The 25,758-nt window shown below is 50.8% G+C and overlaps 1 protein-coding gene across 1 annotated transcript in view; it reads left to right on the forward strand.

The window, feature by feature from the left end:
• GPC1 (glypican 1) overlaps window positions 1-24,012 on the forward strand; it is a 187,415-nt gene extending 163,403 nt beyond the window's left edge. The window contains exons 4-9 of the mRNA XM_067301966.1: window positions 10,639-10,804; window positions 14,449-14,579; window positions 17,724-17,843; window positions 18,511-18,644; window positions 19,783-19,958; window positions 20,257-24,012. Coding sequence (XP_067158067.1) covers window positions 10,639-10,804; window positions 14,449-14,579; window positions 17,724-17,843; window positions 18,511-18,644; window positions 19,783-19,958; window positions 20,257-20,474 — 945 coding nt within the window. The 3' untranslated portion in view covers window positions 20,475-24,012. The remainder of the gene's footprint in view (window positions 1-10,638; window positions 10,805-14,448; window positions 14,580-17,723; window positions 17,844-18,510; window positions 18,645-19,782; window positions 19,959-20,256) is intronic.
• Window positions 24,013-25,758: the final 1,746 nt, after the last annotated feature.

A 25,758-nucleotide genomic window follows, 5' to 3' on the forward strand; every position in this document is an offset into this window, starting at 1 on the left:
GAAAACTCCCTGTGCTCTCACGGACGCGTTGCGAAAGGAAGATGCAGAAATAATGACTGAAGTGATTATACAATTCATTAGGCTTTGAAAGAGTCGTATTTCTGTCAGCTCTGCAGCTGTTTCTTTTAAAGTTTTATTCTGAAAGGTTGGAAGTCTTGGTTCATTTAACGCACATCAAGGTGCTAATTGCATCGGGACCGGCGTAAACACGCACGAGGCAGCTGCTGACCGCGGCTTGCAGCGAGCCGGGTTGTGCAGCCCCGCGTTCGCCCGTGCCAGGGCCCTCGGCCGCGTTCGCGAAGGGCTGGTGCGGGCCTGCGTCCGCGGGTCAAGAAGCAACGGCTTCTCAAAAGCGAGGGAAATAACGGCGCTCAGTGGCTCTCCTCAGGGCCGGCCTGGCAGGGGGCTGTTCCCGGGCTTGGCCTCTTTTTGTAGCGGCTGTTTCTCGCACTGACGGCTCTATCCCAGGCTTGAAGCTGGCTTCCCGGTTTGTAAAAGCGTAAGCCACTGGTTTAGTTCTGCTCGTGGTGCGCAAGAGCAGCCCTGCGGCGAGGGTCTGCTGCAGGGGTTTCCGGCTCTCTCCCGTTAGCTGCCGAGGCCGAATGCCCGCCTGCGCGCTAGAGAGCTGCCCGTTACCTGCTGCCTTTAAAGCATCGGTTGGTTTTGAAATATAAGGTGACCGTTGTTGCTAGGTTTTACTGGTGCTTCTGAAGGTTAAAATGGCCCTTCGAGCAGTAAGTCATTCCACCTGGAAAAATATACCTATGAGTTAGTGCGGAAGTATTTTTGGCTTATATTTTTCTACTTATATTTCGCGAGGAGAGCAGCAGAAGAGCTGCGCGGAGTGGTGCAGCCTCGTTGTCAGGGCTGCGCTCGGTGGAGACGCGGAGACGGAGCTGGGTAGGAATCAGGCTGTGAAAACCGCAGTGCCCCTGAGCAGGGCTGAGCACCGTCTGCGGGCTCCAGGCGGGTTGTTCCTGAGGGGGCCTCCGTCCCTGCCTCGCCTTTCCTTTTTCCTCTTGTCTCTGCAAGCCAAGGCTTCTCAGGGTCTGCCACAGCCACACGTGTCTCCTGAGTCTCCTTTCTCCCCTGGTTGTGTTTCATGCTCTCTGCTCACCCGGTCCTCCCTCTGTTTAGGCCCCTGCTTGTTCCCCTTAAAGAAGAGAGGAGACTGGCAGGGCACCTCCGAAGAAGGGACTGCAGTGCTGCGCCGTGAGGGCAGGAGGCGAGAGCAGAGCCACACTCTCGAGGCTAGGGCAGGAAGACTCACGCTGCGGTGCAGGTCTGCAGCTTCTGGAAATCCCCAAGCTGTGCTCATCTGGAGGGCTGTAGAAGAGTTCATCTTTGTCGCTCCTGTGAGAAGCCCAAGGATAGGTTTGGGCTCAGAAGGTGTCTCTCAGAGGTCATAGGAGGAGCTGCCCAGCACGAGGTCCTGGAGCTCCAGGCCAGACTGACCCGCGAAGCACGCACTCATCCGCGCCAACCCAGGTGAGAACAAAGGAAGGGACTAATGTTCAGCCGCTCTGCCTAGGGACGGGAAAGCATGAGGAGGATTTGCTTCCTAAAGCCAGTTCTGAATACATAAACACCATCTGCAGTTCCTCCTGGCTCTGGAGAAGACTCTGCGCCCGACAGTGGACTATTCCAGGGCTCAGCAAGGAGACGAACGAACCAGATGCATTTCCCAGGCTCCAGACTGGACACCGTCCTTCCAGTCTGCCCCTTGCTGCTACAACACCTGTAAGATGTTTCAGCTCAGAAGAGGAAACCAGCTTTTCCTATTCTAGATTTAGGGAGGTTTGGGGTTATTCCAGGAGGAATTGCACCTCTCTTTTGCACCTATTGTGACTTGCACCAAACCTTATGCTGGAAAAAGGTCTACAAATCAATGGATGTTGTTTGGAAAATTAAAATATAACCTGGGTAGGTGATTCAGTGAAAGAAAGAGCAGAGGATGGTGGGGTTGAGAGAAAAGGGTCCTGTGGTTCTGTAAAATGTCCTGGTGATATTTATGAGTGCAGGTATGCGTGCAAAGGTTGAACTTGTAATTGAACTTGGATTGAACGTATAAATCACAAGTTTGAATTGTTCTTTGAAGGCACAGAAGAAGGGTAGAAAGGCTTTTTCCTGCTATATTTTAGAAAAATCTAGCCCCTTTTTCTCCAGAGCATTACTGCACTGCTGTGTGCATGTCCTACAGAGACTAAAACCCTTTGAACTCCAAGAGCTATCTGCACTCAAGAGTCTTCAGCACACTCAAGTGTCAATTCAATAGCGTCTGGCCTGTTCGATTAGTTGATTGCTTCTCCCATTCTACAAGTAGTTTCAGCTCCCCTGTGTCTTTGCTTTAGAAAGTTTATAACCATTATAAAGTTACAGTTTAGGTAATATTAAAGATAACTTAGCTCTCCTGGAATTTGTCTTAATGCAGAGAGACAGAGTAGGTGACTGTTTTCCTTGAGACTCCTGCATTTCTGAGATTCTGTGCTTTGAAAGCATATTAATAAACTCCCTGGCAGGAGCTTTTTTGGTCAGAAGTCTTCCAGACTGAATGTTTGCCAACTTTTGGGGGTCTGGTGGTGAGGAACCCAGTTGAAGTCTAATCCCGTAGAGCTTCCTCTCAGTACATTGTTTGTGAAAATCATTAATTTGCCTGTAATTGATTTAAACATTGCTCAGGAGGAGGAAAAATGAGGGAAACGAATGCTACTTCGAATGCTGAGAATTTTGATGTGTTCTCAATTTTCTGCCATATTATCTCCACATGTGCCCATCCTCCGCTGGCTGTTGGGCAAATGCCGGTGAATAGTCACACAGTGAGCCTCAGCACAGCGGTCACGTTGTGCAGCTGTATCACGAGCCTTGCAAACCTGTAAGCTCTGTTCCCGTCTGAGATGTGATACAAGAGAGGCTGCAAAGATTTTTGCTCTGGCAGAGCTCTTGTCTCCAGCAATTTATATCTGGTCAGGTGGCTCCATCAACAACGCACAGACACATCAGGCTTTGGAAAGTAGCCACAGAAAAACACAGAGCTCAGCTCTTGAGTCAAGCCGCAATTGCAGGCTGATACCTGATGACAACCTCCTTGAAATGTCAGTGCTTATGGTGGAACGATGCTTTTTATGAGGCAGCCACCTGTTCCCACTGCATTAGCTCATTGCTACTCAGATCAACTTCTCTATCCTCAGCTGTAAAGTAGTTTTAATTAAAGTGATTTATTGTTCCATACCACTTGGTTTCCTATTTTGGGATTTTTTTTCCAGAGATAATTTTTTTTTCCTTATCATTTCATCACCGGACTTACAAGGGACTCTTCCCACTGATGTCACTGGGACCAGAATAGGGTATGTGGATTTTTACTGAACAATATTGTAGAAGCAATGTATTTTTAAGGTGGGCTTAGCTTTGTTTGGCATATTTATTTATACCTCTAACAACTAAATGAGGAGTGCCCTGGCTCCAAGCCATATTTCTTAGCAATAACTTTTTTCCAGATCCTTGGGAAATACCTTCTCCAAAGTATTGTGCATTTCCTCTTGACATCTTAATGTAGTTTCTAGGTCATAAAGCTAAGAAAGGACTATAGTTGCCACTAAAGGTAAAGGAAACCATGACAGTATGGAGAATTAAGGTCAATATGGAATAGCTGGAAATTATGTCTATGTAAGATGAGCTCTAATATTTGTATACTAAGATATGCAAGGTGATTGGGGAACACGTTGGCCTGAAATGCAAACATCAGGAGATCAAATCATGGCTTGTTTGAAGTCCACTGACAAGACTTTCTTTGACTTTTGTGAGGTCAGGTCTGTGAAGATGAACAGTTAAAATAATGGCACCATAAAGACATAAGGATCGTCTTGGGCCTTACCGCTGGTTTGCAGTAGAAGAAAGCGATCAACTTATAGTTCCGTTCACCTTTTGTTTGCAGGCATCATATATTTTAGCCCATTATTAAGCAGGCTTTTTAATTGGTGATCCTCCACCAGGAAAACTTGAAGAAATCATCCAGCTCCCACCACCCCAAGCACACGGCGCCCAGCCCTGGACACCCGGCCCCCACCAGCAAGGAGCCCGGCTGGGCACCCTGCGGCTGGGGGAGCCGCAGGAAACGTGAGAGCTCTGGTCTCGCATCAAGGTTGCGCTGTTGGTTTTCCTGACGTTGTCAAGTGACGTTAGCGAAGGTTTCTGGGTCCGGGGGACTTGGTCTTTCCTGAAGTGCCTCCGAGGAAACCCTCGCTGCAGTGACAGTGGCACCGACAGGAGCTCAGCCAGGCGCTCTCAGCAGCCTGTGTTTTAGCACAGGCTGGGCCAGATTGATGGTACTTAGAGGAATCAATTATTGTCATGTAGCATCTTCATGCTGTGCCAGATTATTTAAAGATGAACAAATGATGTTAGCATTCACTTCCTCCGCAGGAGTTTGCGTGCTTCTGCTTTCGGGCCACCTGCCATGAACAGTGTACATTGCTTATTGATCTATCAGTTACTGCAAGCGCAAGCTGGGAAGCCGGAGGGGCTTTCCATCAGGTTTCAGTTGGCGTCCGTCAGCCGTTGAGCAGGAGGGTGACTCATAACATTTCAGGGCCTTTTCCAGGCTGGAGGGTAAAAGCAGAAGAACAAGGAAGTAGGAGATGTCTTGATTTGCAGTTTGGGGGGGTCAGTCTCCACTTTGCCAGCCTGGAGAAACTGCTTCACTCTCACAGCAGGAGCATGTATCCGGGAGAGAGAAGGATCCCCATGGTGATTCCCAGAGAGGTTTCTCTGTGGTTTAACCAGCCCTAAGAGTGCAAGGTGTTTGGTGGGGGTGGGACAGGGGGTTGTTTTGGTTTTGTCGTCATTGTTTTGATTTTTCTATTTATTTGTTTAAGTTTTTAATGCTCAGGACTTTTCCAGTTCCTCCTGGCTTTATTTCCTAAATAACAAAGGGGGGGAGGATGTCTTCCTAAGGAGAACAAGATATCTTCAGCTCAGCAGAGAACACGTTTTCCAGTGCCGTCCCCCAGTACAGACCACAGGGTAGCAGTGATAAAACTCTCAGAGTTATTCCCTTGCTGAAGAGGGTTTCTTTGCATGAGAATTGCATCTCAAGATTTAAGCCCTGGATGTTTGTCATGATGCTCAGAAGAATGGCGTGACCAGCAGGATAAGCTGAAGGGCGCTGAGCGCTTCGGCTCTCAGCCGGTTTCCTTAGCATGTTGATGTGTGCCGCTCTGAGTCGTAGCAGGGAAAGGTCAATGAGCTCCCGATTACGGCAAAAGGGCAAAGATCAAAGACGCCCCTTGGTCATACTAAAACAAGAGGCTTTACATTTCAGCTCTTCTAAAGCATATCAGCTGAGCTATCAACACTTTGGTAGCCGTGGCCAAGGAAATTAAATACTCACCTTCCCACAGAGTGGTCCCCTGTCAGGGCAGGGAGACCTCTTGGCCGTGTCCTTAGAGAGAGGCATGATGAGCTCATCGCACCGAGCTCCTGGCAGGCATCGAGCTCCCCGGCTCCCTCCACATCTGCAGGCCTGCATGTCCTCAGACTGGAGGCAACTGGTGGACAGGCTGCACTCAGGGCTGAAGTGAGCTCTTCTAGTGGGAGAGTGGTCTTGGGCCTCTGTGCTGACGAGCTCTAGCCAGTCATACATTTCCCCTTTTCTACAAATTTTTGCCATATTTTTTCCTGTGATTTATGTATTTCATTTTTTCTGCATCTTCTGGCCACGAAGTAACGAATATCACCCCCGGCATAACTGCCCGCCTGTGTGCATGGCACCTGCAGGGAGTTCCCTGGAAGGAGGTTAGCAGCAGTGCTTACAAGCCAACCAGCATGCCACCCAGCAGTGTCCACCCATGAGTCAACCCATGGCCTTCCCAGAGGAAGCATCTCCACAAGGTCCTGCTCTCCATCTCTAGCAACTCCTGGCTGTTCTAGAAAATGCCCTCAAAACTGTGTTTCTCACCTTCTAAGTGCCTAGTGGGAGGTTAGCCCTAGTTACCCCACTTCGAAATATCACCTGCAGTTAGGTTACGCTCTTAAACATAGTGATCTGAGTCTCAGCTCCCGTGAGGAGGACAGAGGCTGTTTTGGGTCGTGGAGTTCAGTCCCCAGCATTGCTGGCCTGTGTCCTCCAGACCTTCACAAGCTGCAGGGGGTTACTGGTAAAAGCAAACCCTCTAGATCCTTAGGCATCTTTTTTTTTTTTTTTTTTTTTTTTTGCTACCTGAAAAAACCCTGGCAAACTAATCCACAAGGACAAAGAGGTGTTTAAACGTCTCAGGTCCTAAACACACTCTGAGTGCCAACTTGCAGGCTTGGACTAAAGAACTCAGCAGCTTAGTTCAGTCCGTGCCATCCCCATGGCCTTGTTGGAGTGTCATGGTGCAGGGTCAGCACCAGAGGAAGGTGCTCTGGGAGCCCTGAGGCTCTGCTCTGCACGGGGCAGAGCTGGGGGAGCTTTGCTGCCTGAAGTCAGCGAGCTGGGACCGGTGGAAATACAGGGGAACTGAGCTCCAGCTGAGCAAAACGTGTGGAAATACAGGGGAACTGAGCTCCAGCTGAGCAAAACATGTGGAAAATGCTCCCCGAATTTTCTCTTCCCTGTCTTTGGTACACCTCTGTGGTCTGCCTGCAAGAAAGCAGGAGTGTGAACATAAGAGATTTGAATAATTCTTTGGAGAAAGTTGAGCCCAGCCTTTTCCACCAGCAAAAATTAATGCTTATCCTTTCTGCCAAGAGATTAAGTTGAACGCTTGGCACCTGCCAAATTCAGCGGAGCAACAGTTGGTGCACGAACGAATCACCTGCTCGTCTTTAGAGGAGAGGCCCTGGGGAAAGGGAAAGCGGAGGGCAGAAGTTGCAGCCGGGAGGTTTGCCTCGCCCGGGGTCTGCGCCCTGCAGAGCCGTGTCCCCACGCTGCCTGGTGCAGTGGGACGCTCGCCTGCCTCCGGTGGGCAAAGTCACTTTGTGAGAATGACAGATTGCCATACGCGAACAACTCCTTTCTGATGTCCAAAAATTATCTTTACCCGGTTGCGAAGGAAGCTCTTTCCCCGCCGAGGCTGTCAGAAGCTGAGCGGGAGCCTCCGGCACCGCTCTCACCTAGTGCTCTGGCTGAAGCAGCTACCCCAAGGCAGATGGTCGCAGCTTGCAAGAACGGGTGTTTTTAGGAGGCTCCTGCCGTGTGACAGGCACTGGGTGGGACGCAGGCTGTGTCTCAGTTGACAGACAGCTCTGGCAGGCTGTCAGCTGTTGAGAGGTCCAAGGGACGCTGGTGGCAGGACAGCAGACAGTTGTCTGCGTCGCGGGAAGCCTTGGCAGCTGCCCCACAGCTCGCCAGTCGTGCCAGAGCCCGGATGGAGTCACTGGGCACGGAGGGATCCGTCCCCTGCCGCAGGCTCCCCTGCCTTGGAGGGGCACACGGCAGGTCACGGGTGACCCCTCCGATCGCAGGCCAGGGATATCCACTCACCAGGGGATTAGGGAGTGCTGTGCTGAGGGTGCAAAGGTCCTTTCCGTTTCTTTGGAAAAAGACATGCACAAAAATAAGTACAGAGCACAGCTGAAAGCCAGGAAGAGATGAGGATGAGTTCTGCAAGCAGAAATACTTCTGAAATGGCCACTGGGCCCTCTGCAAGCTTTATGGGAATACGGCCTTGTTGCATTCATGCGAGCAGCTCCATTGCAGTTGTTGGGTTTACACCATACTTTAAAGCTAACCGTGATGCTTTTCTGAGCCAAGACCTGTCACTTGTCTCTCTCAGTGTCTCCCGCAGGATTTGGCTGGGTACCAAATGGCTTTGTTTTCTAAATGCCAGTGGCTTTCCTCTTTGTTGTTAGACAGTTGTCCTGCACCACCCCAGAGGTGTTTGCTGCACAGGCAGTGAGCAACGCTACCCTTCTGTTTTTAAGCCAGAACGGTTCAGCTTCCTCCACCCCAAAAGGCTGCACAATGCAACCACAGTTATCCAAGGCATGGATATGTATGGAACCGGCTGTTCCCTGGTTCTCATCATTACTGTGGAAAATCCCAAGTTTCAGGGCCCAGTTACATGACTCATTGTGCAGCAGCTCCCAGGATGTTTGGAAACTCCGTTTTGTACTGTGCTAGTTATAGTTGGGTAATCCAAGCCAAGTGGTGAATGGGAGTGCCTCTAAAACACGGAGACAGAGTTGTCTTTGGGACTTTTTTGCTTATGCAGGTTGTGTTCTCTGGCTGGATTTTTGCTATATAGCTCATGTTCATGAACATGCTGTCTGGGGAAGGAGCAGTAGAAGCTCCTTTCCCAGCCGCATCTCCTGTTCTATACACTAGATAATCTGTTTTCGGAAGGACTTCAGATAGAGAGCATGTTACTATTCAACATAATCTTAACTGTTGTCTTTTCATTTGCGATTCAGTCCTGGTTATTTAAACCCAGAGAGGAGACATAAACTCGTTGTGTTTGTGTTTCCCTGTACTTTGTTGCAACCCCTCTGAGATCGCTGAAGTGGGAGAGGGTGGTCGCGCCTTTACCAGCTTCTTCCAGGGATGAGGTTGGCTGCATCTCGGTGCGGTTCTGTGGGACACGTCCTCCATCTCCTGGTGGCAGGGCAGCACTGCAGCCCGGAGAGCAGCAGCACCCAGGCACCCAACGCTGCCTGAGGCCCTCGCAGTGGGGATTTAGTGACCTTGCGCTGATTTTCTGCAGCTGGTTCTGTCTGTGGGAATTGTCCCAGGAACAGTGCTACGGTGCGGACAGTTTAATGTGGGGGAAATGTTAGGGGTTTTCTTTCTCCACCTCTAACAATTAGCTTAGCATGTTCTCAGGCCTCTAAAGCTACCTGAGGACTGAGTCTTTCTTTCTGGAGTCTCCCAGCAGAAGCTTAAGGACCATGTTCAAAGTACTTTTCATAGTTAATGAAGAGGTCGGGGCAGGGTGAATGTTCTCAGTGTTGCAGCCATAGCTCAGACTCATGAATTTTTCCGTGTATAGTTTTGCCCCTTCACCACTTCTTTGCTTTTTGGGCTTCTTGTGAGTGCTGAGAACCTGGCACCAAGGGAAACTTGCATGCAGACTCTTAGGTTTATTTTTTTAAATGATTTTGAAAGCATGACAAGGAAGTTGCAAATGGATCTGAGCAAATACTGAAAAAAAACCACAAAGGAGAAAACACTGTAGCAATAAGATATGGGAATGCGCAGCCCCATCAGGGACTCTGCAGAGTCTGTGCCAGGCACTGGAGCAGGCTCCCTGCGCCACTGGCTTTCTGTGGGGGCTGGAGGGAAGAATTTGGGAAATTCCTGGCTTTGTCCATCTCCAGCTCTGCACTGGGCTGTCCCTGTTGGCTGGCCCTTCCCAGTTGTTCACTGCCCCCTTGCCCGCAGCAGTCGGAGTGGGATGGCGTCCAGTGAGCGAGGCCGGCAGCTGGGGTCGTCTCTGACGTGCTCCAGCAGCTGTCACTCAGCTCTCTGGGCTCTGCGCGGGCACTAACGCTGTGCCAATGCACCAGGTTAGTTTAGTCCAAGGGTGGCAAAGCTGCCTCCAGAATCACGTCCGCGAAGCATTGGGTACACGTGCAATGCATGAGAGCCGCAGGCGTTGCACTGTGGGGTATGTTGGCCTGCTTCGCCCGCTGCCAGGGGCTCCTGAAATGCTTTCAGAGAGCAATCACTTGCCAGCATTGAGTGCTCCAAATTGCCTGTATTTTTTTTAAATTGTTCAAGTCTTTCCCCCACACTGTCCTCCTTTCCAAAGATGCCAGCTGAGAACTTTTCATGTTCAAGCTCCCTGTTGTGCCTCCAGCCGGGAAGCTGCAGATGCAGTTTGTAAGAGGAACCTGCGCCTGCCAGGTGGTGACAGCAAACCCTTCCTGCCAAAAGCGCTCAGTGGGGCTGCTGATTGCGGAGGCTCCAGGGCATAAACCCAGCATGTGTCCAAGTCACCAAATTGCAGCCTGTGGTCACAGCCCAGGCAGTTGCACAGGAGGGACACAAAGGCTCAGCTGGTGAAAGTGGCTGGTGCGAGGCTACAGGGCTAAGCTCTGTGCAGGAAGCTTGTTGCCTGCCCCATGAGCATCCAAGAAATAATCAGAAGTTTGATATTGCTTCAGAAGTGCTCTACCTTTAAACAGGTTTTCTGACTGTGAACTTGACTGGTGAGTCGCGTGGCTGTGATGGGGTGGTGGGTCACCGAATCCAGGTCCTTGCAAACGCTGCCAAGCACCAGGTCCTTGAGCCATGGTGATGATGCTTAGCAGGCTCTTTGGTGCAGACCTTGGTTTTGTGCTGGCTCTTGTTCCCTTTAGGTTTGTTGCAACGTGGCCAGAGCACACCAGGCTGTCCTTGTGCCACCTCCCCAGGGGTTCCTGCCCAGGCCAACCCTAGGTGGCAGGGGAATGGCATGCTCTAGGGTCTCTGCTCACATCTGAGTTGTTCCCAGTCCCCTCGATTCAAACACAGGCAGAGGAAATGGTCCCTGCCCCAGATGTCCTACTCCTCTGATGGAGACACCACCCAGGGAAAGGCGGGAGGGAAGGAGCGGCCCAAAGAGGGGAAGCAGCTTGCCCATGGCTGTGCAAAAGCCCGAAAGCAGGCTCGCAGCCCTGAGTTCTGCCCAGGGAACCTTCGCCAGCCTGTGTTGCTAACTCTGAGTCTGTCTGCCCTAGGTATCGCTCAGCCACGAGTGCACTCGCGCCGTAATGAAACTGATGTACTGTCCCCACTGCCGGGGCATGTCCAGCGTGAAGCCATGCAACAACTACTGCCTCAACGTTGTGAAGGGCTGCCTGGCCAACCAAGCGGACTTGAACACCGAGTGGAAGTACCTGATGGGTAAGGTGGTTGTACTACACACCAATGGCACCTTTTGAACCCCCCCAGGTGGTGTTTGGAGAGTAAAGAAGGGACCACTGGAAGAGCTGAAGGAGGCCCTTTTACGCTACAACTTCTCTGCCTGTGACTGTAGTCTAGAAGCTATTGCAGGACATTTCGCTGGGCTCGAATACCGTTAGAAAGAGCGGTGCTGGGCTGGCTAATGAGGGCTAAAAGAGTTTTCGTCTTGCCTTTTCTCATTTGGAGGTGCCTACGCTTTACATTCAACTAATTTTTTCTTACCTCCCAAGTGCTGAGGCTTAGGGACAGCTCCTGTCATCCATATGCTGTCTGAGCTTCCTTCTCATCCATACCAGAGCTAATCTGAGACACACTCAGCAGTCCTCCTAGTCCTAGTCTAGAAATGTGAAGCCATAAAGTGTTTTCCTGGGTGGAGAGCAAAGGGATCAGAATTGTGTACTTTTAAATGGAAAGAGGCCTATTAAACAAATACGGTGAGGAGATAGAGGTTACAGGCCATGTGAGGAGTGTGAAAATTAGACTTGTATTTTAAGTGAGAAAAGAGCTCATTTCATTTTTGGTTTGTCCCTCAGTTAAGATGATGGGTCTCTTTGAGTGGGTTATATGAGTGTAGATATGTCCATTTTTTTTATTTTAAAGTCATAACTATCACTCTGCAACACAGGCCAGAGAACTTCAGCCAGTCATTTCTGCAGGAAATTCTGCACTGCCCGATCCAACCAGGACATCTCTTTTAAGAAGACCTCATGTAACACTTAGCTGCTTTTCCAGAGCCTGTGGCAAGTGGCTTCTGGTTTAAATGTGAACTGAGGTCTGAGGTGGGCAGAAGTGTGAACAGGAAAAAGCAAACGTGTAACATGTGGCACTGGAAGCGCAGGGCTCTGTGGGGTCAGGGGAGGCCCTGCTGTCTCTACTTCTGAGAGAGGCTTGTGGAACCAATGGACGTGGTTTAAGGCCAGTTTGGGTCTGCTTTTAGCAAATGGTATGTTTGCATAGCAGCACACGTCCTCTCCACTGCTGGAGTCCCTTGGGGAGACTATTTGCATCTGACTGTTCTTCTGGCTGGTAGAGATCTCACTCCTCCTTGTGCCCACAGAACATCACCCAGAAAGCTGCTCTTTCTCTCCAAGGTTATACATTTAGACCAGGAGTGATCTGAGGCCTGAGGGAGCCTTGATGTTTGTCTGGGCTCATGGGAGGCAGTCAGCAGATCAAATGAGCTTTGAGGTTGGCCTTTTCCCTTGCCTCACAGCCCACTGGCTGGCCTTTGGGCTTCTGAGCAGGCAGTAGCTTGGAGTCCAGCTAGACCGCCAGGACACTTGAGCTTGAGGGCTCTATAAGTCATCTCCCCTTCCTCTTATTCCATAGTAAAAATATTCCTTAGTGCCATCAATGATGGTAAATTTCTACTCCCAGCAGCCTTCTGCTGACCAAAATCATTTCCTGTCCAGCTGGGGTAGAGCAAAGGTGTATGTCCTGTTTCCATAGGGTGCAGCTGTGACAGGGGCCCCCCTTTCTGTCTGGGACTGTGAGCTATAGGATGGAGCCGCTGTGTCACCCGGGCAGTGACTCTGGGCAGTCTAACACATCTGCAAAGCTAGTGCGCTCTCTGTTACCAGCTCTGGTCTTGATGCCCCCAGGGCAATGTGGAAGCCCCTGGGGATGTCTGTGGGGCTGTGAGGTGCTCTAAGAACCCAAGGGCATTGAGTTACATACTTGTAAGGGTTGTGGATGCTGTTAAATTGACAGCAGTGGGCTCAGGATCAGGCCTTCATTATTAACATACCACCACTATGAACCTTGTGTTTCTGCACAAACCTCACCTAGGCCTTATGGAAGTCCTTTGAGGTCCTTCTGCCAAGTCCTGCTGGCTTGCCCGGGCAAGGAGCTGAATTGAGTTCCTCACAAGTTTGTAATGGTGGTGGGCTTTCTTTGTGTCCTGTCTGGCTGGACTCCTGCTTGCAAGAAACAAGCTGTGCACTCCACAGATGGCATCAGTCCTTTAGAGCAGTATCACAGGCGGCACTTACGCACTGTGCAGGGGTGGAGGATGCAGGAGATGTTTTACTGTTACTCAGCTAAGTGCCTGGAATAATTCACCTGGTGGTTTCATTATTCATGAATAATGTCAGCCGTGCAAACTCATGCTGAATAAGCTTTTCTACAACATCACACCATCTGCTGTGACAGTCTCCTGCCAGGCTGATGGGCGAAGTTGATACAGGAATTAGGATAAAAGAATTAATCATTCCTAATGAATCACTCCATTTGCTAATGGTACAGTTCTTCAACCTAGACCTAGGGATTTGACCCTCTTTATACAGAGAGGAAAAATCAACATGAAGCCATCACAGTTGTTTTCTTCCATATGGACAGGCCACAGGAACATGAAGCACTTTCTGTTCCAGATGAAGGTTGTCCACCACTGCACTCTGCCAGATCCCTAGTCCTGCCAGGAGGTTTTTGGTGTGCCCTGGGGGACACTGACCACACTGGAGCATCTGGGGTCACACGTAACTAAATGCCAAGTCCCTAAATCCTGATGAAGCTTATGTGTGGCCTGGCCTCTAAGCTGCTGAGCCCTAAAAGCAGAAGTGGTCAGGAACTGAGTCCAGGGCTCCTCAGGGATAGGCAGCAGCTCAGCAGTGGCTTTCAGAACTATAATTTTCAAATTGCAAACTCAGACTCTGTAAAAATCCATTTTAGATGCCTAAGCCAGTTGTGGGTCTGCCCTAAGATCCTATTTCAAGTTTTGTTGGACACTGAGGATGTCAGCCTTCATATGCAGTGGCATTTCCCAGTGCCCTGAGCCATGTGGGCAATTAGCTTGTCCTCACTTCAAACCCAAGTGGAGTGCTGAAAAACATCTGGCGTAGGCGGAGGTTGGTTACTTCTTGCAAGCCGAGCACCACTCCAGCGAGGCAGGAGTTTCCAGGACAGGTGGGAGCACTGCCTGGAGTCAGTCCTTAGACCAGCAGAGCTTTGCAAGATAAGGGGGAGTGCAAAGCAACAGGCACCTTTCAGTCACTCGCTGTCTTTTCTTACTGGTGTAGCAGTGGGCATTTTGGTCTGCTCCTCTGCCTTTGTTGCATGACATTTCCTTGGAGGGTCACGTGTCGTCTTTTCAGAGGTGGTGATGTGAAATACTCTTTTCACGCTGTGTCGCTGCCACAGAAGCTATTGCCCACGTCCACCTTCCTTTGGTGCTTTGCTGACAGCCATCCTCCCACGCTCAGTGGCTGCAGTGCTTTGCTGAGACAGGCAACGAGATGGGAGGGTTAGCTCCACATATTGTTGTGCACTACTTCTGCACCGATTTTCCTTTCTGTAGCACCCCAGCAGCTTTTGGTCCCTTTGTGTGAACACAGGTTGCACTTCCCACTTGCAGAGGGTGACCTCTGTTCCTCTACCACTGCGGCTGTCCTAGGAAGTAGTGAATTTTGAATGCTGTCCCGTTCCAAAGGAAAATGAGCATGTGTTTGGGAAGAAGTGAAAATGGAGAGGGGACTTTCAAAAGCCAGCCTGCTAAGGGGCCAGAGCTTATCCCGCCCAGCGTGAGGGTATGCTCTAACTCGGTTTGTACAAAGTCTAATGAAAGGGTGTCTCTGTTGTTATTTTGCTAGATTCTCTGATCATAGTGGCTGATCGGATTGATGGACCGTACAATATAGACACTGTAATAGGAACTATTCACATGAGGATTTCTGAAGCTATTTCTAACTTGCAGGAAAACAAAGACTCAATCACAGCCAAGGTAAGAGTGTATGCCTGGGCCTGACTGACAATATATCATGTGTAATTGCTAGGGCCAATGTTTTTTGTGCTCACCATTCAGCTGAATTAAGGGAGATGAAAGAAGAAAGAGAGAGATTAAATGCCCACTCTTCTAATGATAAGAAGCCACCTGTCCTATGTAGAGAAAAACCTTCTCAGGTGTTTTCAAATGTTCCTCTCAGCCACATCAGCCAGCTTCCTTTAGGTACAGGCATGCAAGGTGGTACAGTATATGCAATGCCTGTGGTAAGCCTGGTGCCGTTTGCTGTCAGATGCCTCTGTGTCTGCATCTAAAGAGCTTTGAAGTATTTTCACTGAGCTGAGGCCTTTACAGAAAGTGCACAGCCCTTCTTACACTAGAAACAGACAGCAGCTGCTATAGCCTGCCTAGGGGGATGTTCTGCAATGGAAACAACGGGCTATCAGATTGTATTTATGGGACAGGGCTGCAGTCTGGTAGTCAATCTGGAGACTGTAAAACAGGCTCTCCTGATGCTCACCTGTCTGTCAAGGAGCTTACTGCAGAAGCTCTCTTCTATTGGTCTCTATTTTTAGTATGTTTGTCCATTAACTACAATCACCTCTATGGATGCAGGTGAGAAAAGCTTTGGCAAAAAAACAGCCCGCCAGGACTTCTGCTTTTTGCCCAGGCATTCTCCAAGTCCTCACAGCTATCCAGGTGTTGGAACCGGGATGCTGGTGGAGGATGTGGGGCAGGTACTGACTGGATCTCGGAGGCGGGACAGGCCAGAAGTATTGCTTAGCCAAGCAGGGCTTCACTGGTGCTCGTCATGGCACAGAGAGGCACCTGCATCCAAATACTTGTTTAGATTTCTTTTCTAACATGAAAGGCAATATTCCTTCTCCCGTTGTTAGCCGAGACTGAAGTTGTCCACATAAAAGCAAGCCCATGGAGTGGGAAAATACGGCATCATCTGCAAAGAAGGGTACTTCTGAGGGGCCTATAGTAAATGCAGTAAAAACAAAAGGGTGTAAGTAGTCTAGTCTCATCAGTGTTTGATTGGAGCAACCAAACGTAATTGATAATGTGATATTCTCAATATGATCTTGCAACCAGGTGAACATGGCAGGGTGTCGCTGGTGGCACTGGTAGCAGAGTATGGGAGCTGGCAACTTGCTGCAGCTGTAAGCATGGACAACTAAGGAGAACCAGGCTTAGTGCAGCCTGCAGAGCAAGGCTTAGGAACTCATTATAGCTAATCTGCTTTAAAGGATCTGTCCAAAGATTTGCATCCCCTCCTCAGCCTTAACTGTGCCAAATGCCATCCTCTTCCTCTATATGGATGCAGGCCTGGGATGCGTTTCATAAAGATACTGAATTCCATCTGAAAAGCAGTTTGTTTGGGGTTCTTCCCCTGCACGGATCCACCTGTCAGGATCTTCACTGCTCTGCTGTTGAGAAACCTGCTAATGCCCAACAAAACACTTTCTGAGAGGTTCTCCCCTGCAGGGCTCAGCAAACTCCCCGTGGCTCTGGTTTTGAGTGCTGCAGCATGAGCAGGTTAAGGATATCATTGCCAGATGAGCTCGGGACCTGCTCAGGCCAGTCCTGAAAGTTTTATCTCTAACGGTGAGGGCAGCAGGCTCAGGCTGCAGCTGAGGGCTTCTAAAATTACCAACCTAAAGCTGTCCCTGGGAAGAGCGCACGTGGGGTGCCTCATCTCCCTGCCCCTTCTCCCCGCTGCCCCGGCACATGCCGTGCTGGAAGGGAGCGCAGGGATCAGGCCCCAGGCATCCCTCAGTCCCAGAGGTAGATTTGGAAAAAGGGTTCATTCCTTAAGAGTCTTTAAGAGTCCTTAAGGATTAAGTCCTTCAGTTTTCAAAGGTGGGTTTTTTGCACTGAGCAAAGGAGACAGATGAACTAATCCGCTTGGTGCAGAAGTGCCCTAGTCTGTTGGACTCATCTGGTCAGCAGGACAGTGCTCTCCAGGAGGAGGTTTTTGACACACAGACGAGGCTCACTGTCACCTAGGGGACTCTTGCCAAGATTAGGACTTCGCTGATGACTTTCAGGATCCACTAGCAAAAGCCTTGAGCAGCTGGCACAAGCTGTGTTATCGGTACTAGCTAGCATTTGACTTCTTGATTTCTCTGCATTAAAGGGATTCTGTGCAAAGGTGGATTTATCAATAGCGTCTGACAGCACAAAGGTAATTGAACCGAACTTGGAGCCACCTTTTCAAATCAGAGGCATTCTTTGTAAGGGCTGCTGTTTCCTGAATCAAACAGACTTTGTAAAAAGCCCTTGTGACCTTTGACATTTGCTTAAATTTGGCTCTCTGAGCACACCAGTTACCATAGCCACAGTGAGACTCAGCTGCCTGAACACTTGGTATCTGCAGGGGAGGTGTCACTCTCTGGACTGGTCATGGAAAGACTGAGAGAAACAGATGCTTCCAGGGAGCCCTTCATTTCATCCTAAAGGAGAGACCAGAGGAGCTGTGCCTTGGAAGCGCTTCTGCTCTCATTTGGTTAAAGGGAGTCTGGGCAGGTAGTTGGGATAAGAGGAGGTATCCAAAGTTAAGAGGTAAATCAGTTTTGGCCTTGAAATGTCCAACCTGACAGATCTTGACACGTCTATTGTGCTATACTCTCCTGGTCCAAGGCGGTGTTAATTTGAGGAACAGTGCATGGCTATTGCAAAAGTCATCCGAGTAGTCCCACCCCGGTCTGTTGTCCAAATCAGTGAACCTCACATGCTCTGTAACTTTGAAGCCCACACCTCTGGCGTAATGAAGGTGACCAACTCCCATCTTATTCTTCTAAGACTTCCCAGAATTTCTTTTGAATCGTAATAGGAACAGATAAACTTGCTAGAAATGGTTTAATATCAACATTAGTGAATCATCCAAAAGCATGTGCTAATTTTGTGTTTGTGCTGCACATTTTGCCTGATAGTGGTAGCCAAAAGTAGTTGCAGTCTGCTGAAAATAAGTCATGGCACATGAGTAATCTGACCAAAAACTAAGCCCAAGTCTCAGAGATCTTGTAAGTAGGAAATACAAAAATACTTAAAGAAAAAAAAAAACCATAACCATGGAGTGATAATTAATTAAGGAAAGAGTATCAAACCACAGAATAGAGAGTTTGGTTTGTTTTTCAGGTTTTCCAAGGCTGTGGAAATCCCAAAATCAACACAAAAGGCTCCAGTAGCGAAGATAAGAAAAGACGGGGGAAGGTTACGTTAGAAGCAAAGTCATCTGCAGTAGCACTGGAGATGCTGGTGAGTTCGTCTTCGAAGCTCTTTGCCCGCTGGCGTCGCAGGCCGTGTGTGCCGGGGACTGTGGCGAGCGGCTCTGCGGGGAAGCGGGAGTCAGTAGCATGGAAGGACTCGGGTGCTAGCGCAGCCCTGGGGCTGCTGGGAACGCGGGTGCCCGCCAGGGGCAGTGCTGGGCCCTATGGACAGATGTGGTCTGTGGAGCCTACCACAACGTTGGCCAACCAGGGAATTAAGTCCCTGCGGCTTTGCTGCTCTCTTAGGACCAGTCCTTTACGGACCATTTGGATTCTGTGGGCAGTGGGCTCTGTGATCCCTGCAGTCCCTGCGTCTCTTCTGCCGGTAGCTCCTCAGTCACAGATGTCTGCCTGTCCCAACTGGCAGAGCCCTGCTGCCTCCTGCAAAGGCTGCTTCTCGCCATTCCTCTCACGGCCCAGAGAGGTTTTTCTCCTGGGTCTCCTCGTGGTACCAGAAATGTCTTTCAGCTTTGGGTGCTTGGGTTGAGGGCTGTTACTTAGGGGAAAGTTGTTGATGCTTCCCCGTCTGCATAAAAACAGGCTGTGTGATGTTATAATGAAAAAAAAGCCCGAATCCTTGTCCTTTCCACAGCGCTGCCCACCCACCCACCCCCAGCCAGAGCTCTCCTGGCCCTGAGCACCCTCTTTCTTCACAGGTTTTAGATGCCAAAGGGAACCTGACAGCTCTCAAGTCTTACTGGGTCACCCTGCCCAGCATGCTGTGCAGCAAGAAGGTCACGGCCGGCTCGGCAGCGGACGACAAGTGCTGGAACGGGATGACCAAGGGCAGGTATGCAGAGGGGGTCAGGACAACTCTGTTGCAGGGTTGGTAAAAGGCAGTGGCACATCTCCTCAGCTTCCCTCAGCCGAACCACCTTAGCTCCTCCATCCCCACCTGCTGAGACAAAGCCAAAAGGTCTCTCCCTGCCCAGGACAATGCCCCATTTCTGAAAAACTGCTCCCTGGGAGTTTCAAGTCTGTTGTTATTTTGCTGTATGTTGGGCTTTTAGGCATCAAAGTGCATTTGCCATGGAATGACTGTGTCGTTTTGTACTAATTAATTTTGCAATACCATGTGCATTCAGACCCACTGGCAGAAGGGGTGGATTTGCCTCTGCAAACTGCAGAGCTGCCGCTGGGAATTGTGTGCGTTTCCTTCTAACCATGCTTGCTTTGAAAGGCTTTTCCTTCGCTAGAGGAGGCCCCCAGATGAAATCCAGCCGTTGCAGAAACACCTCCCGCTGGCACTGATGGTTAAAGGGTGGCTGCGAGGGGAGGTCAGAAACGCACCTCGCTCCATTCCCTGCCGTAGGCCTGCCCATCTCTGCCAGCCCGGTGTCCGCGCCTTCAGTGCTTCAGCGTGTCACGGCATTGCCAGCGGTGTCTGCTCTTGCTGGGTGGGAGGATTTGTTAGTCCAGGGCGTCAGTCTCAGCCACGTTGACCAGAGCCAGGCATGAAGAGATGGTCTCCTGAGGTGGCCCCAGGGTGAGCCCCAGGCTTGGACAGGGCCTGGCCCTTGGCAGCAGAGCTTGGCCATCCTTAGAGCCAGCCACCTTGCGGCAAACGCGAGAGCCTGCCTGCCCCACCACGGTGCCGGCATTGCCCTCCGCCGCCTTATGGGGTCCCTTTTGTACGGGCTGCCGGGGAGCTCGGCTCCCTGCCCGGTGTGGTCGCCAGCTCTCAGCCTCCTCCCCTGCTCTCCTGAGGAGCTTGGGAGCCCAACAGAGGTACTGGGGGCCTCATCCTGCCCCTGGGCACCAGGGGATGCTCATGGCCCGCTTATGTACAGAGGCTGCTTGACAAACCAACGCCACCAGCCTGCAGCTTCTCCATGGTCTAAAATCGATGGGTTATCGCTGGCACCTGTAATAGGGAGAGGTGAGCTTATCTTGGGGGAGGCGCCGAAACCTGTTGCTTTCCTTCATAGTTACCTGCCCGAGGTGATGGGGGACGGCCTGGCTAACCAGATTAACAACCCGGAGGTGGAGGTGGACATCACCAAGCCAGATATGACCATTCGCCAGCAAATCATGCAGCTGAAGATCATGACAAACCGGCTGGGCAACGCCAACATCGGGAACGATGTGGATTTCCAAGACGCAAGTGAGTTTAGCAGAAGTCCCAGGGGCCGGGGAGGGGACCACTGGCAGGCGAGGGGGGCTGAGCCTCCAGTCCCGGTGGCCTGCAGAGGCCCCACAGGGCCATGACGGTGGTGGCTGACCCACAGCAGAGGTGTCATTGTGCAGGGGGGCTGGGGGTTTTGCCCACAGCGGTGCAAGGGGTTTTGCATGCGTTTCTCCTCCGCGTTGGCCCCATCGAGCCAGGCGAAGGCCAGGCCGCCCTGCGCCGCGCTGCCGCAAGGAAGGCCAGCCCGGCTCACCCGCAGCCTGTCTCTGCGCAGGTGACGACATGAGCGGCTCCGGGAGCGGTGACGGCTGTCCTGATGACGTCTGCGGCAAAAGACTCTCTAAGAGCCCCAGCACCAGGCAGCCAGAAACGCACGCCATTCCCAAGCAGTCGGGACACGGCGTCAGTGGGGCCAGCAGCAGATCGTTGCCTTCTGCCTTCCTCATCCTCCTTTCGGTGGCTTTTATCGCCGCGCAGCACTTGTGGCGGTAACTCGCTAGCACAGCCGGGAAAGAGACTGCGGCCGAGGGCTTCACTTTGCCAAAACCAACCACCCGACCGACCGACAAAAAGGACATATTTAATTCACCTTGGCAAAAAAAAGAAAAAAAAGAAAAGAAAAAAGAAATGAGGGAGGAGAAAAAGGTTTCAGTTGTTTGCTATTCCTGGCAGTGCTCGAGCTGTTTTCTTCTTTCTTGGTCTCTTCCCCAGTGCTGGGCCCTTCTTTCCGTACCTCGTTGTTTTAGTTTTGTTATTGCCACGAAGGGGCTGTGGGGGCTGAACCGAGCCTTTGCAGAGAGGCCTCCTGGGGCCACCCGGCGGCCCCTCGGCGGCAGCCGTTTTGCTGCCTGCAGCGGGGTATGCAGTTCCCCGATCCTGTCCCACAGCCGTTGGCCGGAGCGCTCCTTAACGTGTTGCTGTCTAAAGCGCGGCGGGGCTGGAAACGCCGCTTCGCCGAATGGAGAGACCGTGATCGTCGGCGCTTCTCAAGTGCTGCAGTCAGGGGCTCTTTGGGGGGTTCCTCTGTGTTTCTTAAGCAGGCAGAGATGCTCCTTCGCTTCCATCTCTGTATGTAGTAGGGGTGTGAGCAGATTTGGTGGGTTGAACCGAAACAGTTTGGCAGTGGCTGTTGGACCCAAAAATGCAGAACTCCCTTTTTCTTTGGAAAGGTCACAAGTGGATTTCTTGACTAGAGCTCGTAGCTGATGACAATGTTAAATGTAGGTCTCCTACATCTAAGTGACTGGGAATGAGTGTTAGGGGTGGGGTTTGGGGTATTTTTTCTTTGCATGCTAGTTGCAAGGCCATTTTTTTAACCCAAGTAATAATGGTCCAATTTCTACCTGCAGTGCAGTACCGTGGTAGGTAACTGAGAGACGAAAACACGCACAGTAGGACGCTTCACTTGACAGACAGTTGTGCTGCCTCTTCCTCCTCTGGCCCCAACTGCGGATGTGAATCCCTATTTTTGGTAGTAAGAAAGACCAGGGACTTTGGAGCATTGCGGCCGGTTGTGAGGTCTCACACCAGGCGCGTGCGGGCGCGAACCCCGAGCAGCTGCCGTGCCGCGGGCAGAGAGGGGCTGGTGGTTCATAGCCCTCGACAGTGTCTGTGCCCAGAAGATGGACCCACAGGTAGCACCTAAGGGGAGGGGGGGGTATTTGGGGTATTTTTCTTTCAGTGTCTGTTCGTCTTGTTGCATCATTGTTTTTTAAGTGAATTCCTGCTTTCCCTGACTCCTTCCCCATCCTCCTGCACACTTCTCCTCACTGCGGCAGGGACGGGGCGAGGGGGCGGGCTGGATGCCCAGCCCGCAGCCCCGTTTCAGCGCAGGGCGAGGGCCGGCGGGGGGACTTAGCACCAGGTTTGGAGTTGGGGAGTGGTCAGTGAAAGGTATAAATATCCTCGGGTACCTGTAGGGGTGTCTGTGCTGGTAGAGCTGTGTGCTTAGGGGTTTCCAGAGGCTCGTTCAGCTTGCGGATGCAGCAGGCGTCGGCTGGAGCCGTAGGTTTAGCCGGGGTTGTAGGTGCAGGACAGTCTCCGTGACCATTTGGGCAGTCGCATGCCCAAAGGTTGGGCTTTGTTCTTACGGGGGGGTGGTTGAGCTTCAAATGTGCTTGTACCAGGGAGAGGGAGGGCAGGAGCTCATCTTCAGGAGCGCAGCAGATGTTGGAGCATCTCCTGTGTCCTGCCGGAGGAGGAGACGCGGCTCCGTGCTGAGCAAGCATGGTGGGGTCGGGGGTCGGGGGTCGGTTGTGTGCTAAGAAAGGAACGAAACCCCCAGTTTTTCACATTAGCAGTTTCTAGAATGTGCAATCTAAGGGAAGAAGAGAACCTGAGGCAGGCCATGCAGGAGGACGAGGAGGGAGGTTGTCTCCTGCCCCGCTTCGTGCTGGGGCCGGGCAGCGAAGGCGGCGGCTCCTCAGCCGGGCAGAGAGGGTCGGCCAGGTTTGACTGACTGGTTGTTTCAAGTCACGGTGACTAACTGTGTAGCTTTTCTGACTTGTGCTCCCCTTCTAGTAAGGTTAAAACTGATCTAATTTAGTAGGGTTTCAAAAATGGGAGCCACAAAATCCTTCCAAGACACTGGCGGTTGGCTAAGGGACAGGTGATGCTACGAGACCCATCAAAACCCAGGGGCGGAGACACACAACTCATGGGTGTAGACAGACTTATTTACTTCTAGAAATATGTCAAGTTCCACATTACTTTTACTGGTCTAAACAAATACTGTCTTTTTTTTTTTAAACAGTATTGCCAATAACAAATTAGCCTTCAGTTGCATAAATCCCTACAACTGATCCTGCAGAAACTTTACATTCAAGCGCCAGAGAGGACAGGGCATTAAAACATTGTACCCTCTGCAAAAAGAAAGGGGGGGGGTTACTTTGGGGTTTTAAAAGAATGAATACCAAGGCCAATGTTTTGCTTTACAGGAAGATTCAGAAGTCTTTGCCATTTCCTTTTCCATGCAGTGAAAGTTTGCTGTCAGCCTGTTACACTCCAAGTTTCTTATGGGCACAAAGAGGAACACCTTAAGTGCAAAGCTAGGAATGTATTGTTGGTCCAGTTCATGTTTTAACCATCTAATAGTCCACATTTTTGGTCCTTTTGCAATAATATAACCTCACAGCCCACATTAATGCGGAAAAGCCTCAAGAAACAGTTGCTATGCAGAAGAAACCCTTCCTAATATCTGCCCCTTTTTGCTGGCTTTATGCTCCCACTTCTGGTGTCCCTCGGGGTCCTGAGGTCGACTGTTTCAGCCTTCCTGGGGTCTGCAAAACTTGGGGGTCACACGAAGCCGTCAGCATCCCGCGGGGGGGGCGCGGAGGCGACGCCGTCCAGGGGCTCCTCCCCGCTGTGCCGGGGGCGCGCGGTGCCCGCTCAGAACGGTGACAAACGTCCCTGAGCTGCGGATGTCCCTTGTCGAGGGCTGCGTCCCGCGGCCAGGGAGAGCTGCTGGCTTTGGGCTCGTTGCTTTGAAGGGGAGCAGGGGTGGAGGGGGGAGAAACCTTTGCTTCGGAGTTCCCGAGGCGGTGACTTGCGGTGTTTTGGGTCGGAAAAGCCTTGTTCTGTCAAGGGATGCAGAGGGGGTTCATGCTCTAGTGAAGAATATGAACACAGACGCCGTCCCTGCAACGTGGGGAGCCAGGAATCGTGGATTTCCAGGCGTCTCTGTCTTTCAGCCTGCTCTTTTGTGCCATAATGCGTATCTTCTGACTAAGGGTGAGGGTTGTTAAAGGCTTTGAGAGCGCAGCTACTTATCATTTACAAATGACAAACTGCCTGTTGTTTTCCGGTGGGCTTGGTAGGGTCTATGGTATAACAAAATATCTAAAGTCCACCTTTGCTTTAAACAGATGCATTTCTATCTGCAGGAATAAGAATTATTTCACTTATTGGCATAGCTGGACAGTTATCTATTTCTTTCTCTTACCAAGGTACTTGTAACTCTCTTGCACTGTTTATCTAAAGTTGAAATATGTTCTTTGAATCCTTGTATAAATAAAAAGGCTGGAGACTTAAATCTGTAGTTACAGGGCAGTTTTATTTCTTCTCCATTTAAGTTGGGTTTGCAGGAGGGTTTTTTCCTTCCCCCCCCCCCCCCCCCTTTTTAAGGCATTGATAAAGGCCGGGTCAATAGTCCTGAAGAAGGAAATCTTGCTTTAAAACACAGGGTTTGTAAAGGTATAGTGTGAATATTGGGAATATGAGTTTGCCCTACTGTCGATCCTGTGTAATCTAGACGAACAACTGCTAGGATTTGATGGATGTGGTGTATGTGGAAACAAGATGTGCCAAATTTTAAGTCATCAAGGCAAGTATTCTAAACGTTCTCTTTCTCATGTAAATGCACAAAAAAGTCGCGATGTAATATCACGAGGAATCAGTGTTAGTATTTGTCAATGTAAAGTGTCGTGCTGATTATTTGCTGTGACCCTGTAGCAGTGCAGCTGCTGGCAGAGCTCAGCGCGAGCGAAGCAGAGCACTGGTCCATCACAGCCCTGTGGCTGCTCGGTCTCGAGCGAGTGCCGGAGACTGAAACGGTGCAGCAGGGTCGTGTTTGCCTCTCCGCCGTTCTCCAGGAGCAGGGGAATGCAGGAGTCAAGGTAATTCGTCAAAAGCAGCTAGTGAAGTGTTTCCGAGAGAGACTTGGTAACTGGAAACTAGTAAAAGTGCATCTGCCTGGAAGCAAGTATCACTTAAATTTAATAAATTGAGTGATGCCCTTGAGTCGGTAGGTATTTCTTTAGTGTAATGTCCTGCAGTTGCAGCTATTTATACACACATGCACAAATTCATATCAATACAGACAAGTGTAGAAACGTTGGTCTTCTAGGAAAAAGTTGTTTGCAGACCTCCTTTGCCTCCTCTGTGTCTAATTATGATTTTAAATGATGGCCACTTAGAGCTGTTTGTGTATTAAAACATTTTTATTGGTTTGCTAAGATGATGAACATACATGTGCAAATTAACTCCTCAGAAATTGAGAAAGATGTATGGCCAATGCAAGCGAAGACCAGCTTCGGCTTCCCAGAGACGAGGAGCTTCAGGGGGACCCTAAGGGCGCTCATGTACCTACAAGGAGGTCACCAAGGAGATGGAGCCAGGCTCTTTACAGCGGTGCATGGCAGGAGGACGAGGGACGATGGCAGAAATTGAAACGAGAGATTTACGCTGGCTGTGAGGACAATCCTGTTCACCCTGAAGGCAGATGAAAGTGGGGCAGGTGGCAGGCCCAGGCTGACCCATGCCATCAGCAGCAGGGTCTGCATGGGGCCATTGAAACATAAAACCAAGTGAAACCCCTGGTGAGATGGCGCAGCCCTGGCCGAGCAGTGACCTTTGGGCCAGCTGTAAGCACCAGGACAAGCCACAGCTGGGGCTGGCGGCACCCGAGGTTTGCACCACACCTCTGCAGGAGCAGCACCAAGAACAGAAACCCCCAGAGCAGCCCCAGCAAGATTGAGACTGAGGCATCAGACCGTTTCCAGCAAGGGGATGAGACTTTCAGCCCAGCAGTTCAACCAGCTTCTTCCAGAGGAGTGAAATGTCTGCATAGCCAAGACATGGCATCTAAGGCGCTTAGCTTGCGATTACCCTCCCCGTAACGGTGACCGGCCTTGTCCTCGTGCCCCCTCCACCCTCAGAGCTGATGCACTGCAGGGAGGTGGGAAGGGACAACCTTCTGGGCAGGCTCATCAGCCTTTCCTTGATGAGAGGACCTTCATCAAGGCAACTACAGTCAGACATCTTCCACGTTAGGTGTGTG

The sequence above is a fragment of the Apteryx mantelli genome, chromosome 9 (genome assembly GCF_036417845.1).
Source record: "Apteryx mantelli isolate bAptMan1 chromosome 9, bAptMan1.hap1, whole genome shotgun sequence".
NCBI classification, from domain to species: domain Eukaryota; kingdom Metazoa; phylum Chordata; class Aves; order Apterygiformes; family Apterygidae; genus Apteryx; species Apteryx mantelli.